General features: G+C 42.3%; 1 protein-coding gene across 1 annotated transcript in view; it reads right to left on the bottom strand.

Moving 5' to 3' along the window:
• The window catches only part of LOC149310684 (polypeptide N-acetylgalactosaminyltransferase 14-like), a 332296-nt gene that overhangs the window by 165246 nt on the left and 146701 nt on the right, over positions 1-20349 (bottom strand). Inside the window, exon 2 of the mRNA XM_089529534.1 lies at positions 10581-10750. Within this exon, the coding sequence (XP_089385660.1) occupies positions 10581-10750 (170 nt within the window). The remainder of the gene's footprint in view (positions 1-10580; positions 10751-20349) is intronic.

The following is a 20349-nucleotide window of genomic DNA, read 5'->3' as shown; positions in this document are numbered from 1 at the left end:
CTAGCTGATTAAAAAGACTATAAGAGCAGCTGGAAGATTAAGGAAATTAAATGGAAAGGGAGAGAGGGCTGGATGTTAAGAAAAGAGGAAGAACAACCTCTTTCACAGAAACAACATGTGGGTTCCAGCTCAGGACAATAACCCATTTTCTCTCCCAGAAGCCTGAAATAATCCTGTCTCTGGGTAATTTACTCAGCCAGGAAAGACAGGTGAGGATGATCTGCAGCCAGCTTGAAAGACCTGTTTCCTGAGCCAACCAGCAACTACATCCAAGCAGGAATTACTTTCCAAAATGAGATGGTAATCCATACTGCCTGAGGGAAAAACTATGAGGAGAACAGCTGGAAGGTAGTGTTGTAGCACAGCTAGGGGCTCCAGGATTGAAGCATGGGTTTTTTCTGATTAGCAAGGATGGTTATATCATCCATGATCCCTCTTTGGCTTCCCTGTTCCCTCTGATTTTAGTTGTAATCCTCACAATAGCTAAGGGAGAAATGGATTTTCCTAGTAACATTATAGACCTGGGTGAGCTAATCTAGGTGGAATGTAAAATCTAAAGGATCAACATACACAAATGGACCATCACAACTGCATGTATTTTTGGACTCATTCTTGGAAGTCGCTATGAGAATTGGCATGATAACAGTCTGTACCCACTGGGATTTTGTTACAGGAGCTCCCATGGATACCAAAATCTGTGGATGTTCAAATCCCATTATACATGATGGTGTAGTAAACTGGGGTCCCTAATATAAAATGGTAAAATCAAGGTTTGCTTTTTTGGATTTAAAAAAAATCAAGCTGTGGGTACAAAATCATTTACAGTGCTATAGAAATAAACTATAATATCAATACTTAAAAAATCCATAGATATGAAGGGTTGACTATACTTCCAAATTTACCACACACAATGTGCAATACTTCCAAACACCAGAAGATACCTGATTACAATCCACTAAATTTTGCTGCCATGCAATTTGCAATCATTTTACTAGGTCTTTCACTGCTTCCTCTGTGTGCAATCTGCAAACATTAATGCAGTGGGTTGGTGTCTGGATTGCTTTCTGCTACTGTCCAAGTTCTCAAGGTTTGCCAAATGTAATATCCTTCATAATTCACTATCTTTTTCCTATTGTTTCCTTACATTCTGTTTGCCATGGTGACAGCTGATTAGTGGTAAGGGGATATGTTCAGCAAACTGGCCACAGAAAATTCAAGATCCAAAGTTAACAGTCCCTCCAAGGTAACAGCCAGTTTAGAGCACCATCAGTTTAAATTACTGTAGTCTCACCACATTTATCCACATTTAATTTAATCTGCCATTGCAATGATCACTCTTTCCAGTGCTATGAAATAATTTTGCATCCTCACAAGGATGCTATGGAAATTAGTTTGAACCATTCTGTATAATTTGTGGATTGCCACTTGGCTATCCATTTTCCATTCCAGTCACTAAAATAATAAATATGATTTTAAAATGCTAGTTTGGAACAAAGGAGTGTTTGGGTTACTTGTTTGGTTATCTATTTCAGTTATTGTAAAAATGATTGTTCATGCATGTTTGTGATCCTTCATCCATTTGCTCCATCTGTGAAAAGATTTCATTTCATTTCTTTTTTTCTCTATGAGCAGTTTGCTTCTTTTAAAAACTGTTAATAATAATAATAATAATAATTTGTTTTATTTATATACCACTATTCCAAAGATCATAGCGGTGAACAGCAAGCAAGCTAATTATCAAGTAAGCTAATTTGCCCCCAACAGTCTGGGTTCTCATTTTAGCGACCTCGGAAGGATGCAAGCCTGAGTCGAGCTTGGGTCCTTTTGCTGGTCTTGAACTCGCAACCTTGTGGTTTTGAGTGAATGGCTGCTGTACAGGCATTTAACCACTGCACCACCAGGCTCTGTTAGAGAACTTGAGAGGAACAAATCATACCAGACAAATCTTATCTCTTTTTTTGATAAAATCTACGAGCTTGGTAGATGAAGGGAATCCTTTGGATATAGTATATCTTGATTTCAGTAAGGCCTTTGACAAGGTTCTCATGACATTCTTGCATACAAGCTAGCAAAATGTGGGCTAGAGAAGATAACTGTTACATGGATTTGTAATCGGTTGACCGCCCGAACAAAAAGGGTGCTCAACAATGGCTTCCTTTCATCCTGGAGAGAAGTGACCAGTGGGGTCCCACAGGGCTCTGTCCTGGGCCCAGTGATATTCAACATCTTTATCAACGATTTGGATGACAGAACTGAGGGCATACTTATCAAATTTGCAGATGACATCAAATTAGGAGGGATAGCTAATACCACAGAGGACAGGATCAAAATTCAAAATGATGTGAATAGACTAGAAAGCCAGGCCAAAGTTAACAAAATGAAATTCAGCATGGAGAAATGTAAGGTACAGCACTTAGGGCGAAAAAATAAAATGCACAGATATAGGATGGGGGACACCTGGATGAATGAGATTACATGTGAAAGGGATCTAGGAGTCCAAGTAGGCCATAAGTTGAACATGAGTCAACAGTACGATGTGGCAACTAAAAAGGCCAATGCAATTTTAGGCTGCATTAATAAACGTATAGTGTCTAGATCAAAGGAACTAATAGTGCCACTCTATTCTGCTCTGGTCAAGTCCCACCTGGAATATTGTGCACCACAATTCAAAAAGAATGTTGAGAAACTGGAGAGTGTCCAAAGGAGGGCGACTAAAATGGTGAAGGGTCTGTAAACCATGTCCTGTGAGAAACGACTTAGGGAGCTGGGGATTATTATTATTATTATTATTATTATTATTATTATTATTATTATTATTATTATGTTTTATTTATTTAGTCTGTAGAAGAGAAGGTAAAGAGGTGATATGATAGCTCTGTTTAAATATTTGAAGGGATGTCATATTGAGGAGGGAGCAAGCTTGTTTTCTGCTGATCCAGAGAACAGGATCAAGAACAATGGATGCAAACTACAGGAAAAGATATTCCACCTCAACATTAGGAGGAACCTCCTGACAGTAAGGGTTGTTTGACAGTGGAATACACTCCCTCGGAGTTAGTGGAGTCTCCTTCCTTAGAGGTCTTTAAACAGAGGCTGGATGACCATCTGTCAGGGATGCATGGCAGGGGGTTGGACTGGATGTGGTCTCTTCCAACTCTATGATTCTATGACCAACTGAGCTTGAACACTAACTGAGCTTGAACATTTATTTTTTAAAAGTATTAAGAAGCTTCTGTGTTTAAGAAGTGGGTTACCATTACTCATAACTGAAGTTCAGAAGTTCCTTGCTACCTTTCTTTTGCATTTTGTTGCCTTTTTTAAGAAAGGAAAATTCCCTAGGATAAATGAGAGAATGGCAGAAACTGAAAAAATAAATCCTGTCTAAAAATCTCATGAACCTTAACCACTTTTATTCCAAAAAGAGTGGAATAACATTTAGGCAATGGGGGAAATTTTTCTGGATTATCTCTGGAGTCACAGAGAGGAAAAGGGGAAAAGAGAGAGAGCATTATCCAGCTTTGTATGAGTAAGAAATCCCTAGCTCCCCTTACTTGCCTCACTTACCATGGTAGGAAACCTTGTCGCCTCACCCACCAACCTAATCTTCTATAGGTATGTAATTCTTCAGTACATTTCTTCTCAAAAGTAAAATCACACTGTTTTCAGAGACTATTCACAATCTGGGACTTATTCTGCACAAAATTTGTAACAATTGTTTTGCATAAAAAACAGCATTTTCTTTGCAGGAAATAATTCTGCATAAAAACATCATCTGCTGGGCAGGAAATCCTGTTTTCTGTGAAAACAAACAAGTGCAAATTTTACACAAAATAAATCCCAAACTGTGAATATTCTCATCCTTCCAGGACTCTTCTCATCAGGGTTTCTTGACACTTGAAAAACACATATTCCATCCATTTGTCTCTCCCTCCCCCATCATTTTTATTAATTTTAAAACAAAAAGCATACAAATCAAACAAAAAACAAAACATTCAGTAACACACATACCATTTAAAGCAAACTGCTGCCATACTAATTTACAAACCTAAAAAACCTAACTTATTCCCTCAACCTCCTCATTCCCCAAACTTATTCCCCCTGTTAAAAATAAAAATCTATATAAGTACAAAAATATGTATAAACATTTTTGAAATGTTTTTAAATATTATTTCCAAAACTACCCACATATTTCTGTCATAGAATCATTCATTCTTTATCCTTATCCACCAAGTGCCCTTTCTCTTCTGTCACACATACAGTCAAGTGATCATTCTCTCTGCACCTTGGTATCTATGGGGGATCCATTCCAGATCCTCCCCCCTGCAGATACCAAAATCTGCAGATGCTCGAGTCTGCATTTCCCCCATTGGTGGCACCATTAGGGACAGCGCCCCTTGTCCCCAGTAATGGCATGTGCACAAGGCCATGCTTCCATTAGGGACAATGGGACTTGCCCTTAATGGTGACATGGCTACATGCATGTGTCACCACTGGGGACAATGAGGGCTGTCCCTAATGGCGGTGCTGCCACATGAACATGCCACCATTGGAGAGAATGTGGGCTTGCAATCTGCGAATGATTGAATCTGTGGATAGTAAGCGCACAGATACGAAGGGCGGATTGCACTCTATTCCTTTCAGCTCTTTCTAGTCTAGTCCTACCTCCACTCTTTTTCCTTCTTGCTAAACTATCTTTCTTTATCATTTGGCTTTTCCTCTGCTCACTCACTTAGTCCCCTTGCTATTTAAAAGGATTTCAGCCTCTCTCTGTTTGCATAGATGCTGAGGTGGGGGGGACTAAAGAGAGAAGCAACAGCAATCACATAGATCAGGGGTAGGCAACCTTTTTGAGCCAGGGGCCGGGTTGCTGTCCCTCAGATAACTGGGGGGGGGGGGGCGAAGCTGGGAGGGTGGAGCTTCCACCCTCCGGGAGCGGGGCCTCACACCTGGGGCGGAGCTTCCACCCTCCAGGGGTGGGCCAGCGCTGGAGGCCTCCCCCTCTTTCCCGGCCCCTGACGGGGCCCCAGGTGCCATCAGAGGCCGGGAAAGAGCCAGTGGGGGGCACCAGCGCTGGAGGCCTCCCCCTCTTTCCCAGCCCCTGAGGGGCCCAGGCCACATCATAGGTGGGGAAAGAGCCGGCGTGGGGCGCCAGTGCTGGAGGCCTCCCCTCTTTCCCGGCCCTTGAGGGGCCCAGGCCACGTCAGAGGCTGGGAAAGAGCCGGTGGGGGGCGCCAGCGCTGGAAGCCTCCCCTCTTTCCCGGCCTCTGAGGGGCCCAGGCCCCGTCAGAGGCCGGGAAAGAGCTGGTGGGGGGCGCCAGCACTGGAAGCCTCCCCTCTTTCCCGGCCCTGCACGCTCCTTCTTGGCCTATGCGGAGGCTGCCCTCCACGGAGGCCGAGAGGGAAGCCGGCGGCCCGGCATGCTCCTTCTCGGCCTCCACGGAGGCTGCCCTCCATGGAGGCCGAGATGGAAGCTGGCGGCCCCGCGCACTCTCTCTCATCCTCCGCGGAGGCTGCCTTCCACGGAGGCCGAGAGGGAAGCTGGAGGCCATGGGGAGGCGGGGAAGGTGGTACCGCCTCCACGTTCGCCTCCTCCACCCCAGACCTTGCTGCCCTCCTCTTCCTCCGCCTCCTCTGCGCGGCCATGCGCGGTGGAGGAGGAGGATGGCAGCGAGGCCCCCGCGGGTGCCCGGAGTGGCGCCCAAGTTGCGGCAGGGGTGGCAATTGGCGGCAGGACCGGGCTGGAGCCTGTATACTATACTTCCTACTGTCATTTTGGCTCATGCAGAAATGCCTAAAGGCCTTCTGCAGAAATGGATACAAAAGCAGCTTTTTCTTTGTCAAGTTAGGGACATCTGCCACCTAGTGTTTGAAGATTGTACTGCAAGTTATAGACCAATTTAAATTGACTTAATTCATTTTAAAAACTACAGCCTGGTACAGAACGCCCAAAAAGGGCAGTTGCTGGTGCCTAGTTTTTCCACTGGGGGAGAGGGAATGCAACGGACAAACCACGCAGCTTCCTGCCGGCAGGAAAAGAACCCGCAAAAAGCGAGTTCTTTTTGCGCCACACTTGTGACGCCCGTCACAAGTGCAGTGCGGCGTGTGAATTCTATGCATCTGTCATGTAATGGCGACACACGTGTAGACAGGGCACCACCATTTTGCTGCCGCCAGTATGTACTAGGGTTAGAGAGCGTGTGCATGGTGTGTGCTCCCTAACCCTACTGATGCTGCTGCCACGCCACATTTTACCTGTCTGTACCGGACCAAAATTACTCCCAGATGTATCCCACTAGAAGATTTTAGGAGTCTACGTTTCCAAGTCTTGGGGCTGTGCAGGGGACAAGGACATATCTGCACATTTGTACACCATGAGCAAGTGTTAAAGTAAGAGCTCCACAGTTCTCTAACACAGTAATGATCCAGTTGTTATTTCTGGTTTTTTTTTTAATTTGGTTTGTTGGGAGTTGCAAAAGAGGAAGCCAAGAAATTAGCCCTCCTTTTGTAGTCAAGCTTTATTGTTTTAATACCTAAGCAGAATATCCCTAGGATTCCTCCTATTAACATTAGTCTCTTTAAACATCTGGAGTAGATCTCTTGCATTTCTTGTTAACTGACATAAAGTCAACTTTGACTTATGGTGACCCTATGAATGAAAGATCTCCAAGTCACTCTGTCATCAACAGCCTTGCTCAGGTCTTGCAGACTCAAGGCCATCACTTCCTATTGAGTCTATCCATCTGTAATTTTCCTACTGCCTTCTACCTTTTCAAATATTATTGTCTTTTCTAGTGAGTTAAGTCTTCTCATGATATGTCCACATTATAACAGTCTCAGTTTAGGCACCTTGGATTTTAGGAAGAGTTCAGCTTGATCTCTGTCAGACCCTGCTGCTTTTTGAGAGTATGAGATGGGAAAGTGTGTGACATGCCTAACCTAGGGAAATTCCTCCCTTGGGAGATACATCTTGCTCCAATCTTGATAATATGTCAGAGCAAACTTGACCAGCTTGCACTGGTAGGCTTTTAGCTTTCTTGTTGTCTGGCTGATTTATACAGTTTGATTTCCTTATTTGCTATTTTATTATTTGCTGCACTGTGTTTCTACTATGGTAGGCTGTCGATGGGATTTTTTGTTTGACTTTAAATCTTGTAAGCCACCCTGGTTGTGATACACAGAGGGGCGGAATAAAAATATTTATTTATTTATTTATTTTATTAAATATTTTTAAAGCAATCTAAAAAAACTTCATTGATTTTAGTTGCTCTCTCACCTTAGTGCTGTTCTTATGGTGCTTGGTTTTATTTATCTTATGGAGTATTGACTTTATAGGCTGGTTTATTGTTTTTAATTTCCTTATTGTATTTGAAAGCAAAAAGAGATGGTTTTCTTTTGTTGAGAAACTTCTTTCAACAGTGGGATAAAAATAACCAAGATAAGCAAAATGCCTTACGAGTATGCCTTTACCTTAGTCTACTAGCACAGGCAAGCAGGTACATGGCAATATAAAAGGAACAGGCAAGACTTCAAGCTCAATTCTATATTAAAGCCAGACACCTCTATAGCTCCTATCCAAGAGAGTCCTGGACCCTGTAGTTCTTATACAACCAACATGCATGAGTCCTTTTTGGATTACAATTTCTAGAATTCTTCCACCAGCCAAAAGGCTGAGCATTGCTAAGATGGAGATTGCTTACTGATGGGCTATATATGGTAAGAAAGATTGATCCCATTATGGTTGTTTGAGAAAAAATGCAACATTCGGTCAAAATACTGGGATAAATACAGATGGGGAAAGATGGATCGATGCCATTAGCATCAAAACTCAGAAGAGTTTTGCATGTTCACTGCATTAACGCCTGTTAGGGCAAGCTGCCACTGACCCTCCTATTGGAGTTCAGAAACTCTCCCCACTTCCAATATCTGTTCTGCAGCTAACAGTTTCCATTAACCTATCAGAGAGCTCAGCAGTCAAAGATGCTCACCACAGCCCCTCCTCTATTGAGACTCATCGGTGTACTCTGTTTGGAAAGTGAGCTGTGGAGCTAGAGTGTATCTGCCGAATCTCCCCAAACAGCTGTCCAGTGACAGCTGCATTTCCCACTGGAATTTCTTTGCCTCTCTTCTCGTTGCAAATGCCTTTCTACCTCCTCCAGTCAAACCTACCAGATGTCTGCTGTTTTTTCAAAACTCTCCTCCTTCCATAGATACTTGCTCAACTACTTGGCTGTTGATGCTGGACATGTATGAGTCTGACATCTTCAATAAATCAAAGCCCTATTAATGTTTGAAGGGAAAAAAGAAGCAGATAGAATTAGCCCATGTTACATCCAAGTGCTGTCCATCTCTTTCTCTATCCATGGCAATTGTTCTATCCATGGCAGAACTACCAGCAAGACCAACACATGCACACAAAGTAAGTGCCCTGGAGTACAGATTTCAGATCAAAATGGTGGCTGAAACTAAATCTACTTCTGCCTTCAACTGGGCAGATGGTAAATATTCCATTTGTTATTTCTCTCCAGGAATGACATGCTCTCTTCTTAGCCATTAACTGACACCCATCAGGGCTGTCAACCTCCCTCCCGAGGAAAGAGCATCTGGCTACAGTCTGAAAGCAAATGAAAATCTCAGCAGTACTCGCAGTTAAGCACTGATTCAACATTATCTAATATAGATTGGCTCCTGCCTGGATTGTTACATTAAGGTTTCAGAGGGAGGGGCAAGCAGTGCTTTTTACAGAGAAACAGGTGTAGGGACTTCTAATTTATTTATTCATTTTCAGACTTGGTTTCCTGTGATAGAAGGTCGATCTTTTGGGTCACTTTTTACCTCTTCTGTATCTCAGATGATATAAGCACTGTTCACAATTTTTTCCCTTTCCCTTTCAAATTTCTTATGAGTGCCCTGATTTTATAAAAAGAAGTTTCATCATTTCAAGTCAAATGGAACTGTGCTAGGCTTCCTTGGCAATTTTCCATTTATGTATGTGTCTGTGTGCCTTCACCTCACCTGTATACTTTCGGTGACCCCATGAATGTCACAGGGTTTTCTTAGACAAGGGATACTCAAGAAACGATTTTTCCAGTTCTGATAGCACTGTGCTTATATTTTCCAACTATGTCAACAACACTTACTTTTCAAACTAGTTCTAGGGTGGCACTTAATAACAGGGGTGCTTCACCCCTGTTAGTGGCATGGCCCATTAGTCTGTGGCACAGTCATTCAGAATATTTAGATAAGGGGAAGGGAAATCATGACCTATAGGTCAACTGCAGCCCCAACCTCTTTTTGTGGTCTCCAAAGCTCAAGCCCCCAGACTGGTCAATTGCCTGTTTTCAGATTTACTCCAAACAGCAACCTGTGTAAATTTATAGCACTATATAAATAAAGCATAATATAATAATAATAGGTGATGAACTACTCAACTGCTGAGAAAACCCTTCCCTGTGTTTCTTGTAGAGTTTGTTCCCACAGATTATTGTAGTTCTATTGCTTCTCTTCTTTCTCCCAAAGAACCACAACTTCTGTCAGGCATAAGTAACTCTTCATTCAAACAGAGTATCTTCCTATCCCCACAACCCCTGGCAGCTCTTTCAATTTTTGTTTCATTTATAGATTATAGTAAGGTTCCTTTAAGAAAGTTTTTTCTCCTAAAAAGTATTAGATAAATATATAAAATAAAAGAATTAATGCAGTATTTACTAAATAACACTTTTGGCATCATGAAGTAATAATAATAATAATAATAATAATAATAATAATAATAATAATAATTTATATTTCCCTCCTCTCCCTGCGGATCAAGATGGGATTACAACAAAGTAAATACAATAAAAACAGTGATAATTACACATTATCGCACATAATAGCGGACACATTATGTATTATTCATAAAAGGCTTTAAACTCTTGTACCACGTCAGAAGAATAATCACATGGCACTCCATGTGCCATGATAGACAGGGCTGGAAAGATGTTGATGAATTCTTATGCTTACCAGCTCCTGCAAGCATGATTTATTGTAAGGGCTAATTCAAATACAGGCTGAGTCTCTCTTATCTGCAATGCTGGGGTCCAGAGGTAGTTTGGATTTGGATTTTTTGAGATTTTGGAATATTTCCATCTAGATAATGAGATATCTTGGAGATGGAACCCAAGTCTAAACATGAAATCCATTTATGTTCAATATACGCCTTATACACAGAGCCTGAAGGCAATTTGATACACAGTATTTTTAATAATGTTGTGGATGAAACAAAGTTTGTTTACACTGAACCATCAGAAAGCAAAGGTGCCACTATCTCGTCCACCAATGTGGACAATTTCGGAGTATAAGGGATAAGGGATATTGAACCAGTAATAGTAATTAACATATAAATAGCCACAGATATCCCATTCCTGCCCTCAGAATGTGGAGAGTTTTAACTGCAATATCATAATTAATGAAAAGTCAGTGTGTGTGTGTGTGTGTGCGTGTGTGTGTGTGTGTGTGTGTGAGAGAGAGAGATCATACATAGGTGCATGTGAAAATTAATAATATATTCTGTGGTATACAAATAGACAAAAAGAAGATAAAACCTGTGATGTCTAGTGTCACGAATGGCACGGTCACTGGGTATCCTCTCACTCTCCCGCTGGTTGAAGGCATAGAGTCGGTATGGGTCCTCTCCACCCTTCCACTTCCGGGCACTCAGGTACTTTCTTTCTTCAAATTGATCCCAAAGATCATCCCAATCAATGTCAGAGCCCTGTTCATATACAAGCAAAGATGACATCAGATCAATAAGCAGTGGGACTGAATTTTAATACTGTTTTTATTGTGATGTTACCTTCCTTGAATGTTCAACTGCTAGTCCCAGCTAGAGTTCATCCATTTAATCAATTGCTGAACAACAGTGAATAAATCCCATTTTTCTACTGGATTTATTGTAAATTGGTACTAGCAACTGGATTTAGGCTCTGATGAGGGCACTACTTACATATGTTAGGGCTGAATCTTCTCATGTAACAGAAGGAGGAGAAAATTGCGTTCCAGAGCCTAAGATAATAAAATGCACTATCAACTTCACACTGCATATGGGAAGTGCTATTTTTAGTGTGCCCTTGTTCATTTTAAAAAACAAAATCAAGATACCTGATTCCCTGCAAGTAGAACAATATCACAGCAAGGAGCTTGTAATGACTGGGCCCTCCAGTCATTTGGGGACTTCCCCTGAACCACAAAGGGTTAATCTGGGGGGGAGGTACATGCTAACATCACATGCTAATGAGCAGCTACATCATAGCTGACGTAAGGCTTGCCTGGCCAATCAGCAGTGCCAGAGCGGCCTTTTCAAGAAGGTTCCAGGAGAAGACTTTACATACCCTGTAGGACCATGCTTCCTTTGTTCTCCATCTTTGTGTTTGTTTGGGGAAACCAGCTGTGTGCTTGTACGGAGGCAGGCAAAAGTGATGCAAGTGGAGCTAGGCCATGAGGGCCAGCTCCTTGCATCCGAGAACTCAACACGAACTGCAAATCCCATCACTGTGTGAGTAGCTAGGGGATGTGTTAGATAGTGCGTTTAGGTTTTGTTATGTTTATCTAATAGCTTGCCTGAAATGAATACTTTGTAACTATGCTTTCTATACCTACAAGGCAAGGAGGCTTTGCATGAATGATACCTTCCTATCCTATGCTATTTCTTTAAAATAAATATATTTCTTTAAAAGTATCTGCCGTCTCTCTCTCTGCTCCTGTACACGCGTCTTAGCTCAGCTACTGGTTGCTAAGTTAGCAAGGAAAGGAAACTAGATCTCTCCCTAGCAAGTCCCTGTGTGTGCTTAGGGAAACATAGTGCATTGAGATTCACTGGGTGGTGGCAGCAAAGAATAGGACCTCAAGGGGTCTCATCCAGCTCGGCAGGGAGTGGGAATGGAGACCTAGGAGCTCCTAGAGGGGAAAATGTGAAGGGGACGCCCTGGGAGTAAGAGCCACGCACAGGGCTGGTTGCTCCTGGGATCACCCCCAGATCACCACAGAGCTACACTAGTTTTCTACTAGGAGAGAGTTCAACATGGAGACACACTAAGGCCCCATTCCCACTGGGCATATAAAGCTATGTATTTCTCTGCGATTCTGACTCAGATCTTTTTTCCGAGTTGTATTCGAATCTGGTCCCTCGTTCCCATTACGAAAGGATGCAAATGGACTCGGGTTTTTTTGACCCATGTTCTCGTTCCCATTGAAATTTTCTTGATTGTAATTTGAAGCGGACTTTTTTGCTCCTCGTTCCCATTGCCCTTCCAGAACCTCTTTGTTTTTTGAAGCCGCTGTCAATCAAGAGCCTAAGCATTTGATGTCACAGCCAATCAATCGCTTAGGCGCTTTTCCCCTGTGGGAAAGGGAGAAGGAGCCTCCATCCCCCAAAGTCCCTTTGTCTCCCAAGCTCTCCTGTGTCTTCCCAGAATCCCTCTGGGAAAGGGAGAAGAAGCCTCCATCCCCCAAAGTCCCTGCTGTCCTGTGTCTTCCCAGAGTCCCTCTGGGAATGGGAGAAGGAGCCCCTATCCTCCCAAGTCCCTTTGCCTCCCAAACTCTCCTGTGTCTTCCCAGAGTCCCTCTGGGAAAGGGAGAAGGAGCCTCCATCCTCCAAGTCCCATTGCCTCCCCCACTGCTCCCTGGGCTGCTTGGGGGGGGGGGGGGGCGATCGAGCAGGCATGTGAAAAAAAGAAAAAAATAATAGTTAAAAATTGTGTTCAATGGGTCTCCTCACTTGTCGATCTTTGCATGTGGAGCAGGGGAGAGATTGCAGGGGGGTGTAATGTATTTACTGCATTTGGAGGTCAGTGTAGCAATTTGCTATGTTTGGACACCTGACAGAGCGCCTAGGCGATGGAAAGCTTTTTTTTTTTTTTTTTTAATTGTCTACACGTGTGATCGCCTTACCCTGCTTCCCAGTCCACCGGGGGAAAGGCTATGCAAACCGGGGGAAATGGCGCTGGTAATGCAGGAAAGAGAACAAGCAGGCACTGCTCCTCCCATCCCCAAGTTCCCGAATCAGACACCCTTGTCATTCCCATTAATTTGCCCCGAATCAGACTTGGGAGGTGCAGGAAAAACCTCTGAAAATGTACAGTCAAATTAATCCGGGTTATCCACCACTGATTTGGGTTTTCCCTGGGAAAATCGATTACACAGGGATCAGATCCGAATTCCAATGGGAACAAAATCGGCGTAATGAGGATCGAATGTGCACTCAAATGGGAACAATGCCCCCATAATCCGAGTCTTGATCCACTTTAAAAGCCAGTGGGAATGGGGCCTAAAACTATCATTTTAAAACTACTACAGTTCATTTTAGTACTTCTCTGGATTTGACTGCCCTATTCTACAGCCTAGGTTCAGTGATAACCAGTTTAAATTACAGAATCCTGTAGCAACTCAAGTGCTCCTTACAACTACTGATTACAACAATACACATGCATGAAATGCATCTATCAGCATTAGCCTCCCCAGCCCTGAGAATCAATTGCTGGATCACACCATCCATAATATGTCTAGCTCCAGTTGCAATGTCAGTACAGGCAACCTCTGGAAGAAAAAAATGTGTTTTCTCTAAAATTGGCACTCCTGCGCTGAGAAATACTCATGCACACTCATCATACTGATGTTTCAAGTCAGCATAACTCAGATCCTCACCAGCTAAGAATCAAAAGTATATTATTCCCACTGAAACATTTCAAGAGACACCATGCATATATACACACACTAATACACTGAAAATACAATGTAGTTTTATGACATCTGATTGCTGAAGTAGAAATGAAGTTTAAATTACAGAATCCTGTAGCAACATTTGCTAACTGCCAGGTTGCCAATGGACATGGCAAAGTGTCACAATCTTGAAACTACTAAAAAGCAGCTAGCCTATCCTCCCCAAACACAGAAAGGTAACTCTTTCTCTCCGCCCATGTCTTTGAGCTCTACTTCCATACTGATTCCTAGTACCACAAATCTTTTGAAGAAAAATCAAAGTCAAGTCTGTATTTCACGCCCGGACTAAGCAAGTTAGCCATGCCCTCTCTGTCTTCATTCCCTCTGACATGTGGAGGGCAACAGCACAAAGTAGAAACCTCCACTGTCTGTGAAACTCTCCATATGATCTGGAACTCCAATTTTTCAGGTTTCCAACTCATACAGGAAGCTTAAGTACAATCTATGAAGGGTCTCACTTTAGTATATTGTTCTTTGTGCACTGACAACAACCAGAAATGATAACAAAGAAGACAGGTCTAGTATGCTGCCTTCTTTATATGATTAAGCAATGAGAATACTCTAATCTAAACTAGACATTGTATTATCCACATAGCTGTTTCAAGATGCTTAATAGTTAATAATAATAATAATAATAATAATAATAATAATAATAATAATAATAATTTATTTTTATCCTTCCTCTCCTGCAGGATCGAGGAGGCTTACATCATCAGTAATACAGCATACATTAAAATACATTATATTATTCCCTTCATCCCTCCCTAACTATATCATCACAAAACACCATTAAAACAATTAGATACTCAGAACAGTCATAACAATCAGAGACAGAGGGATGGGTAATTTTTGGGTGTTCTCTATTATAGTCCATATCCATGGGAGACCAGGTGGGTTACTCAGGGAAGGCCTGTAGGAAGAGATCCATCTTGACAGCTTTTTAAAGCTGTCAAAGTTGGTAATGTTCCAGATCTCCTCCAACTGACTAGGTGACTAATCTGGCTGCCATATTTTGGATTAGTTGAAGTTTCTGGACTAGGCACAAGGGTAGCCCCATGTAGAGTGCATTACAGAAATCAAGTCATGAGGTTACCTGTTTCTGTCCTCTGGAATAGTACCTAATCTCCCTAGTTTGGGGTTATCTGCAAATTTGATAAACATGCCTTCTGTTTCATCATCTAAGTCATATATCAAAATGGAACTCGATACTGGGCCCAAGACAGAACCCACTAGTCACTTCTCCAGAGGATGAAGAGAAACTACTGGTGAGTACTTTCTGGATTGCATCTGTCAAACAAGTACACATCCACCTAACTTTAACATTGTCTAGCCCACAGTTCATGAGTTTGCCTGCCAGATAATCATAGATGACCTTGTCAAAAGCCTTACAGCAATCAACATACAGTAAATCCATATACTGATATTATTAAGGACTGTGGTTTCAGAATTGGAGCCTTATTTGTAGTGCCCCCCCCCCAATCCAAGGCACAGCCCCAGGTTTGGAGCTACATTTAGCATTCTCATCCGCTCAAGAGTCAAACTGTCCTTTCATGCAGCCTCACACAATGCCTTTGTCCCTGCTCTGTGGAAGCTTACACAATGTGCTCCTGATAAGATCACATCATTACAGAACCACAACTTCTTTGATCTCAACTGGTTTGTAGTACAGAGAAATTCAAAACTGGTACAATCAGCCTGACACCAAAAAAGAGCAAAAATAATGAAAAAAAGTGATCTTATCCATATCCAAGTCCTTTTTGCCTGCTAATAGTACAAAATGAAGCTTTCAAAACAGGCAATTTCATCCCATAATTGATTTTATTCACATCCAACAGCACGTTTTCATGCAACAATAGGAAAAGGAGGGGGAAAGTGACGGCTCCAACAAATGAATGGTCCATGCCCCGTGTATCAGCTTCCCTCATGGGATTGGTTCAAAATACTGCAATAATCTTTAATATTACGTTACACACTGACTGTAAAGTTGCAGTAGTCTAGCCCCCATTACATCTATAGGGACCTTTTCCCCTTCTTCTTAAAGTCTCTCCTACAGAGTAGTTGGGCACTAAAATGTATAAAAGATCACTGTTATCTACATGGTTGCAGATTTTACTTTATTTCTCATTTAAGGAAAAGCATCAGATTTATCTCTGAGGCATACAGGTTACTCACTGTAACAACCATGATGTGTTTACAATATTTTGAGCAAGCCTCATTGAAGTGAAGAGAAGCTACACAATTCTCTGTTGTAACTTGCATCCATTTCAATGAGGTATGCCCAAGAAACATTTTTATCTAATCACTTCTAAACTGCCATTAAGGAGCTCTGGTGGCGCAGTGGTTAAATGCCTGTACTGCAGCCACTTACTCACAAACCATAAGGGTGCAAGTTCAATACCAGCAAAATGACTCAAGCTCAACTCAGGCTTGCATCCTTCTGAGGTCACTAACATGAGTACCCAGATTGTTGGGGGCAATTAGCTTACACTTTGTAAACCACTTAGAGAGTGCTTAAGGACACTGATAAGCGGTATAGAAATGTACTTGCTATTGCTATTATGCCCAAGTGTCCTCCTGCTGTAAAAAGGGGGAAAAACTGAACCAAAATCTAGAAACGTTGATCATTCTGACTAGATGATTCTGGGAGTTGTAGTCCAGCAAAATAAATTTTCCAAGTTCTAAATTGAATTTTGGTTCCTGTAGAGCAGGAGTTGGACAACTGTGGCTCTTCAGCAGTTGTCAGACTCCAACTCACATCAGTCCCAGTCTGCACAGTAAGTATGTTCTCAATCTTTATACTGGGTTATTTTGAACAGCATCTATATAGTATAATAACTAAGATCCCTAACCTACATTCCTAATTTGAACCCCATTTCTGCCATAAACTCACTAGTTATCCTTAGCCAAACTGCTCTCTCTCTCTCTCAGTCTCCCCATCTACATGTTGATGATAATGATCCAAACTTACTTTGCAAGATACTGCATGTTATATGCCTGGAATACTTGAAAGCATGATATACATGTTTACTATTATTTTACACTTTCTACTGATTGACACCCTTGTCAGGCGCTTCCATTCCTAACCCAAGCACCCTTAAACATCACAATATTTCACCTCTTTCATTCTGTTTAAAATGCTAATATATGAAAATGAGCTTCAATTATATCTCATTAGGATTAATAACTATTTCTCTCCCTTTTTTTTTAATCTTGTGCTCTCCTACCTTAAGCTTGTATTTTTCTAAGGGCCTGAACAGACAGGCCAAAATAAAGCTGCTTTGGGCCACTTTGGAAATGTTCTGTTTTAATGAAGCATGCATCCTAAGAGGCCAGAAGCTGCACAAAAGCCACGCTGGACTGGAGCGCAGCTTTGGCACAGCTTCTGGCTTAAGATGCATGTGTCAATTAAACAGCCTACCTCTAAAATGGCCTGAAGAAGCTTTATTTTGGCCTGTCTGTTCAGGCCCTAAGACTGCCAGTTTGAAGTCAAAGGCTTTCATGGCCGGCATCCATTTTTTTGTGGGTTTTTCGGGCTATGTGGCCATGTTCTAGAAAATTTTCTTCCTGACGTTTCACCAGCATCTGTGGCTGGCATCTTCAGAGAATGCTTTGCCTGGAAAAAGTTGGGTGTATATATACTGTGTGAGCCTGGGAATGCAGGAGTGATTTGCATGTGTATTGTTCTGTGCTGATGGCCGGCCTCAGGCTGGGAGGCTAATGCAAAAGAGGATTAGTGTCTGCTAATTGGTAATCATTATCTGCTGGGAAAGCCCCTGACTCTGAATGGTTTCCCATTTGCATTTGCTGAGTCCTTATTTTGCTATTCCTCAGGACTGGTAGCCAAACTTTGTTCACCATTTGGAGCCATGGAAAAAAGATCTGGCTGTGTTCCTGAACCATCTGAACAACATCCACCCCAACATCCAATTCACTATGGAAAAAGAAAAGGAAGGAACACTGCCTTCTTGGATGTCCTAGTCATCTGCAAACGGAACCAAAGTTTCCCTCCTATGTATACCCCCACCTCCATCCCCTCATCCTGCAGATACCCACCATGCTGTCTCACTTCTCCTTTTCAAAGGATCTTAGGAAGGAAGGAATGAGAATATATACAGAGAGAGAGAGAGAGAGAGAGAGAGAGAGAGAGAGAGAGAGAGAGAGAGCTTCTCTTTTGTGTCTTCCAGTCATTTCTGACTCATGACTGTTGTCCGGGACTGCTGCCAACACACACTCACATGGCTGATAAGCTCAGCAAAAGGTAAACACGCCAAGCTGCCGAGAAGCAGCTCATCCAGCCAAACCAAGTCCGAAGAGAGTAAGCCACAAGCTAGGCCAAAGTTCAGGATCATAGAGAGCAATAGTACCAGTCCAGTCCGAGGTCAAGAATACCAGAGGGTTGGTCAGCGAGTCTGTTCTGAGGTCAAGGATTCAAAGGCAGTCAAAGGTCTAGGAGGCAACGAGTCAGATCCAGAAGCATTCACTTAATGAGAACCAACAGTCTCAGACAAGAGAGCTCAGCGTCTGCCAGGTGTCTTATGTCTAGCTGCCTTATCACAGCTGCTGATTGCCTAATGAGCATTTCTCAGCAAGCCTCTTGGAATGCTGAAGACACGCCCTTTCGGGTCTCCTCTGGCTAAAGGTAGAAACCTCAATGCTCTGCTGCTCTATGCCTCCTAAGTCTAGCACTTCTACTGGGGCAAGTCTGGGCTGCTGAGCCCCAGGCTTCACTAGAGGAGATCACACAGGGCTAGGGTTTGGCTGAGCCAAATCCACTGGGGCTGGGAGAGCAGAGCTAGGACCTGGCAGGACAGAACTGGGGCCTGGCACAGCCTCAGGTTCCTCCTGCACCTGAGGAGCCAAGTCCTCCTCGTCATCCTCCGAGTCCTCCTCATGGCTGGCCATGACAGCTATCCTAAGCTGAATCTATCACAGGGCTTTCTTAGCAAGATTTGCCATTGCTTTCCTATGAGGCTAAAAGAGTGTGACATGTCCAGTTAGTTTCCATGACTGATCAAGGATTCAAATCCTGGTCCCCCATGGTCCTAGTCCAAGGAATTTATCACATTTTAAAATCAGCTGATCTACCCTTCTCATGTTGAAATCTATTTCAGGATGTAGTCAGATATTATTACAGAGAAAATGTCACTGATGCCGCCACCCAACTGTATCCTGCCTAAACCCCAGCTAAATCCGCCCTCAGCTGGCTGATTTCTGCCCCCAGCTGGCCAATTTGCAAAGTTGCAAAGCTCCCAACTTTGCAAACTGGCCATCTGAGCATGGCTTGTAGCCAGGTTTTAGGTGGGATGCAGTCAGGGGCAGCATTTTCCTTGCAATAATACCCGAAATAGACTTCAACACGGCAAGGGCAAATTGGTTTATTTAAAAAATTGATGAGCTCCCAAAACTCAAATTACCACCACCCTGTCTGTCTGTCTGTCTATCTATCTATCATTAATTTCTCCACTTTGTCTTCCATATTTTTCAAGCAAGATAGAGATACATCTTCCACTGTATATAGACTGCAGTCTAAGTGAGCATTAAATCATTGGATAGCTATGTAGTTCCAAAACCTTTTGGTGAAGTGACTTGCAGAGAGGGGAGAAACAGAGGCCCTGAGATGTAATGCAGCCCCATTTTGCCTCGTTTCGCATATGACCGTACCCTTTTCCTAAGGGCACTGTTCTTCTCCAAGCTCTGATCTTTTATTAGTAGAGGATAGGTAGGTTACCCTTGCAGTAAATCTCATTATAATCTCCATATACTACATAGCTCTTATTTGCATACTTATTTCTTGCCCACCACAATGACTGACATCCAACTCATAAAAAATAATTTTAATATGTGCTAGCCATAAGATACTTTTATCACTCTTGTATATAGATACATACAGACATACAGACATACATAGCACTAGAACAATGACAGAAAAACAAAAGGGATTTTATTATGGCTCTGTATTATAATAACCTCCATATTAATATAGTTTTGATTGCATAACTTTATTGCATGCAGTACTGCAAAAGTCAGGGAAGATCTGACTTATTCTCATATTGTAAGGCAAATCTTTGCTTGCTAGCAATTGGAAAAAATATTTTGACTTGCAAACAGAGAACATTTGACAGGGAGAATAAATATGGACACTCGCAATGACATTTTTTGTAATTTCTTCATCGCTTATAGTTTCTCTTGCTGCCCATGCTAAAGTCACAGATGAAAAGAATTCTTGCATTTTGTGGAGGAAATGCTGAGGATTTTAGGACATAAAACATTACAGGATATTCTTAAACCCATTCATTCTTAAGGCCACTCCAGCCCATCAGGCGATTTACAAGTGGAAGGATATATGTAATGTCTTTGCAAGGTTTTGGTAGGAGTCCAATATATCGTGCAATCAATATAGTTGATGTGGGTTTTTTTTTAAGGCACCTTGTAAAACATGATTTATCAATGCAGTAAAAGATCAGGAGAAGCTGCATCAAATGAATCCTGGAAGCACTTATGGTTCAAAGATTTATAAAGACAGAAGACAAGCCCAGAATCCAGACTTTGTCAGTGTGACTGACAAAACTAAACCAGATATTTTTTTTAAACTAGGCA

Source organism: Sceloporus occidentalis, unplaced genomic scaffold, assembly GCF_023333645.1.
Source record: "Sceloporus occidentalis isolate IW3139 unplaced genomic scaffold, rSceOcc1.0.p SCAF_6, whole genome shotgun sequence".
In the NCBI taxonomy this organism is placed as follows: domain Eukaryota; kingdom Metazoa; phylum Chordata; class Lepidosauria; order Squamata; family Phrynosomatidae; genus Sceloporus; species Sceloporus occidentalis.
This window is presented reverse-complemented; position numbering and strand designations above follow the sequence as displayed.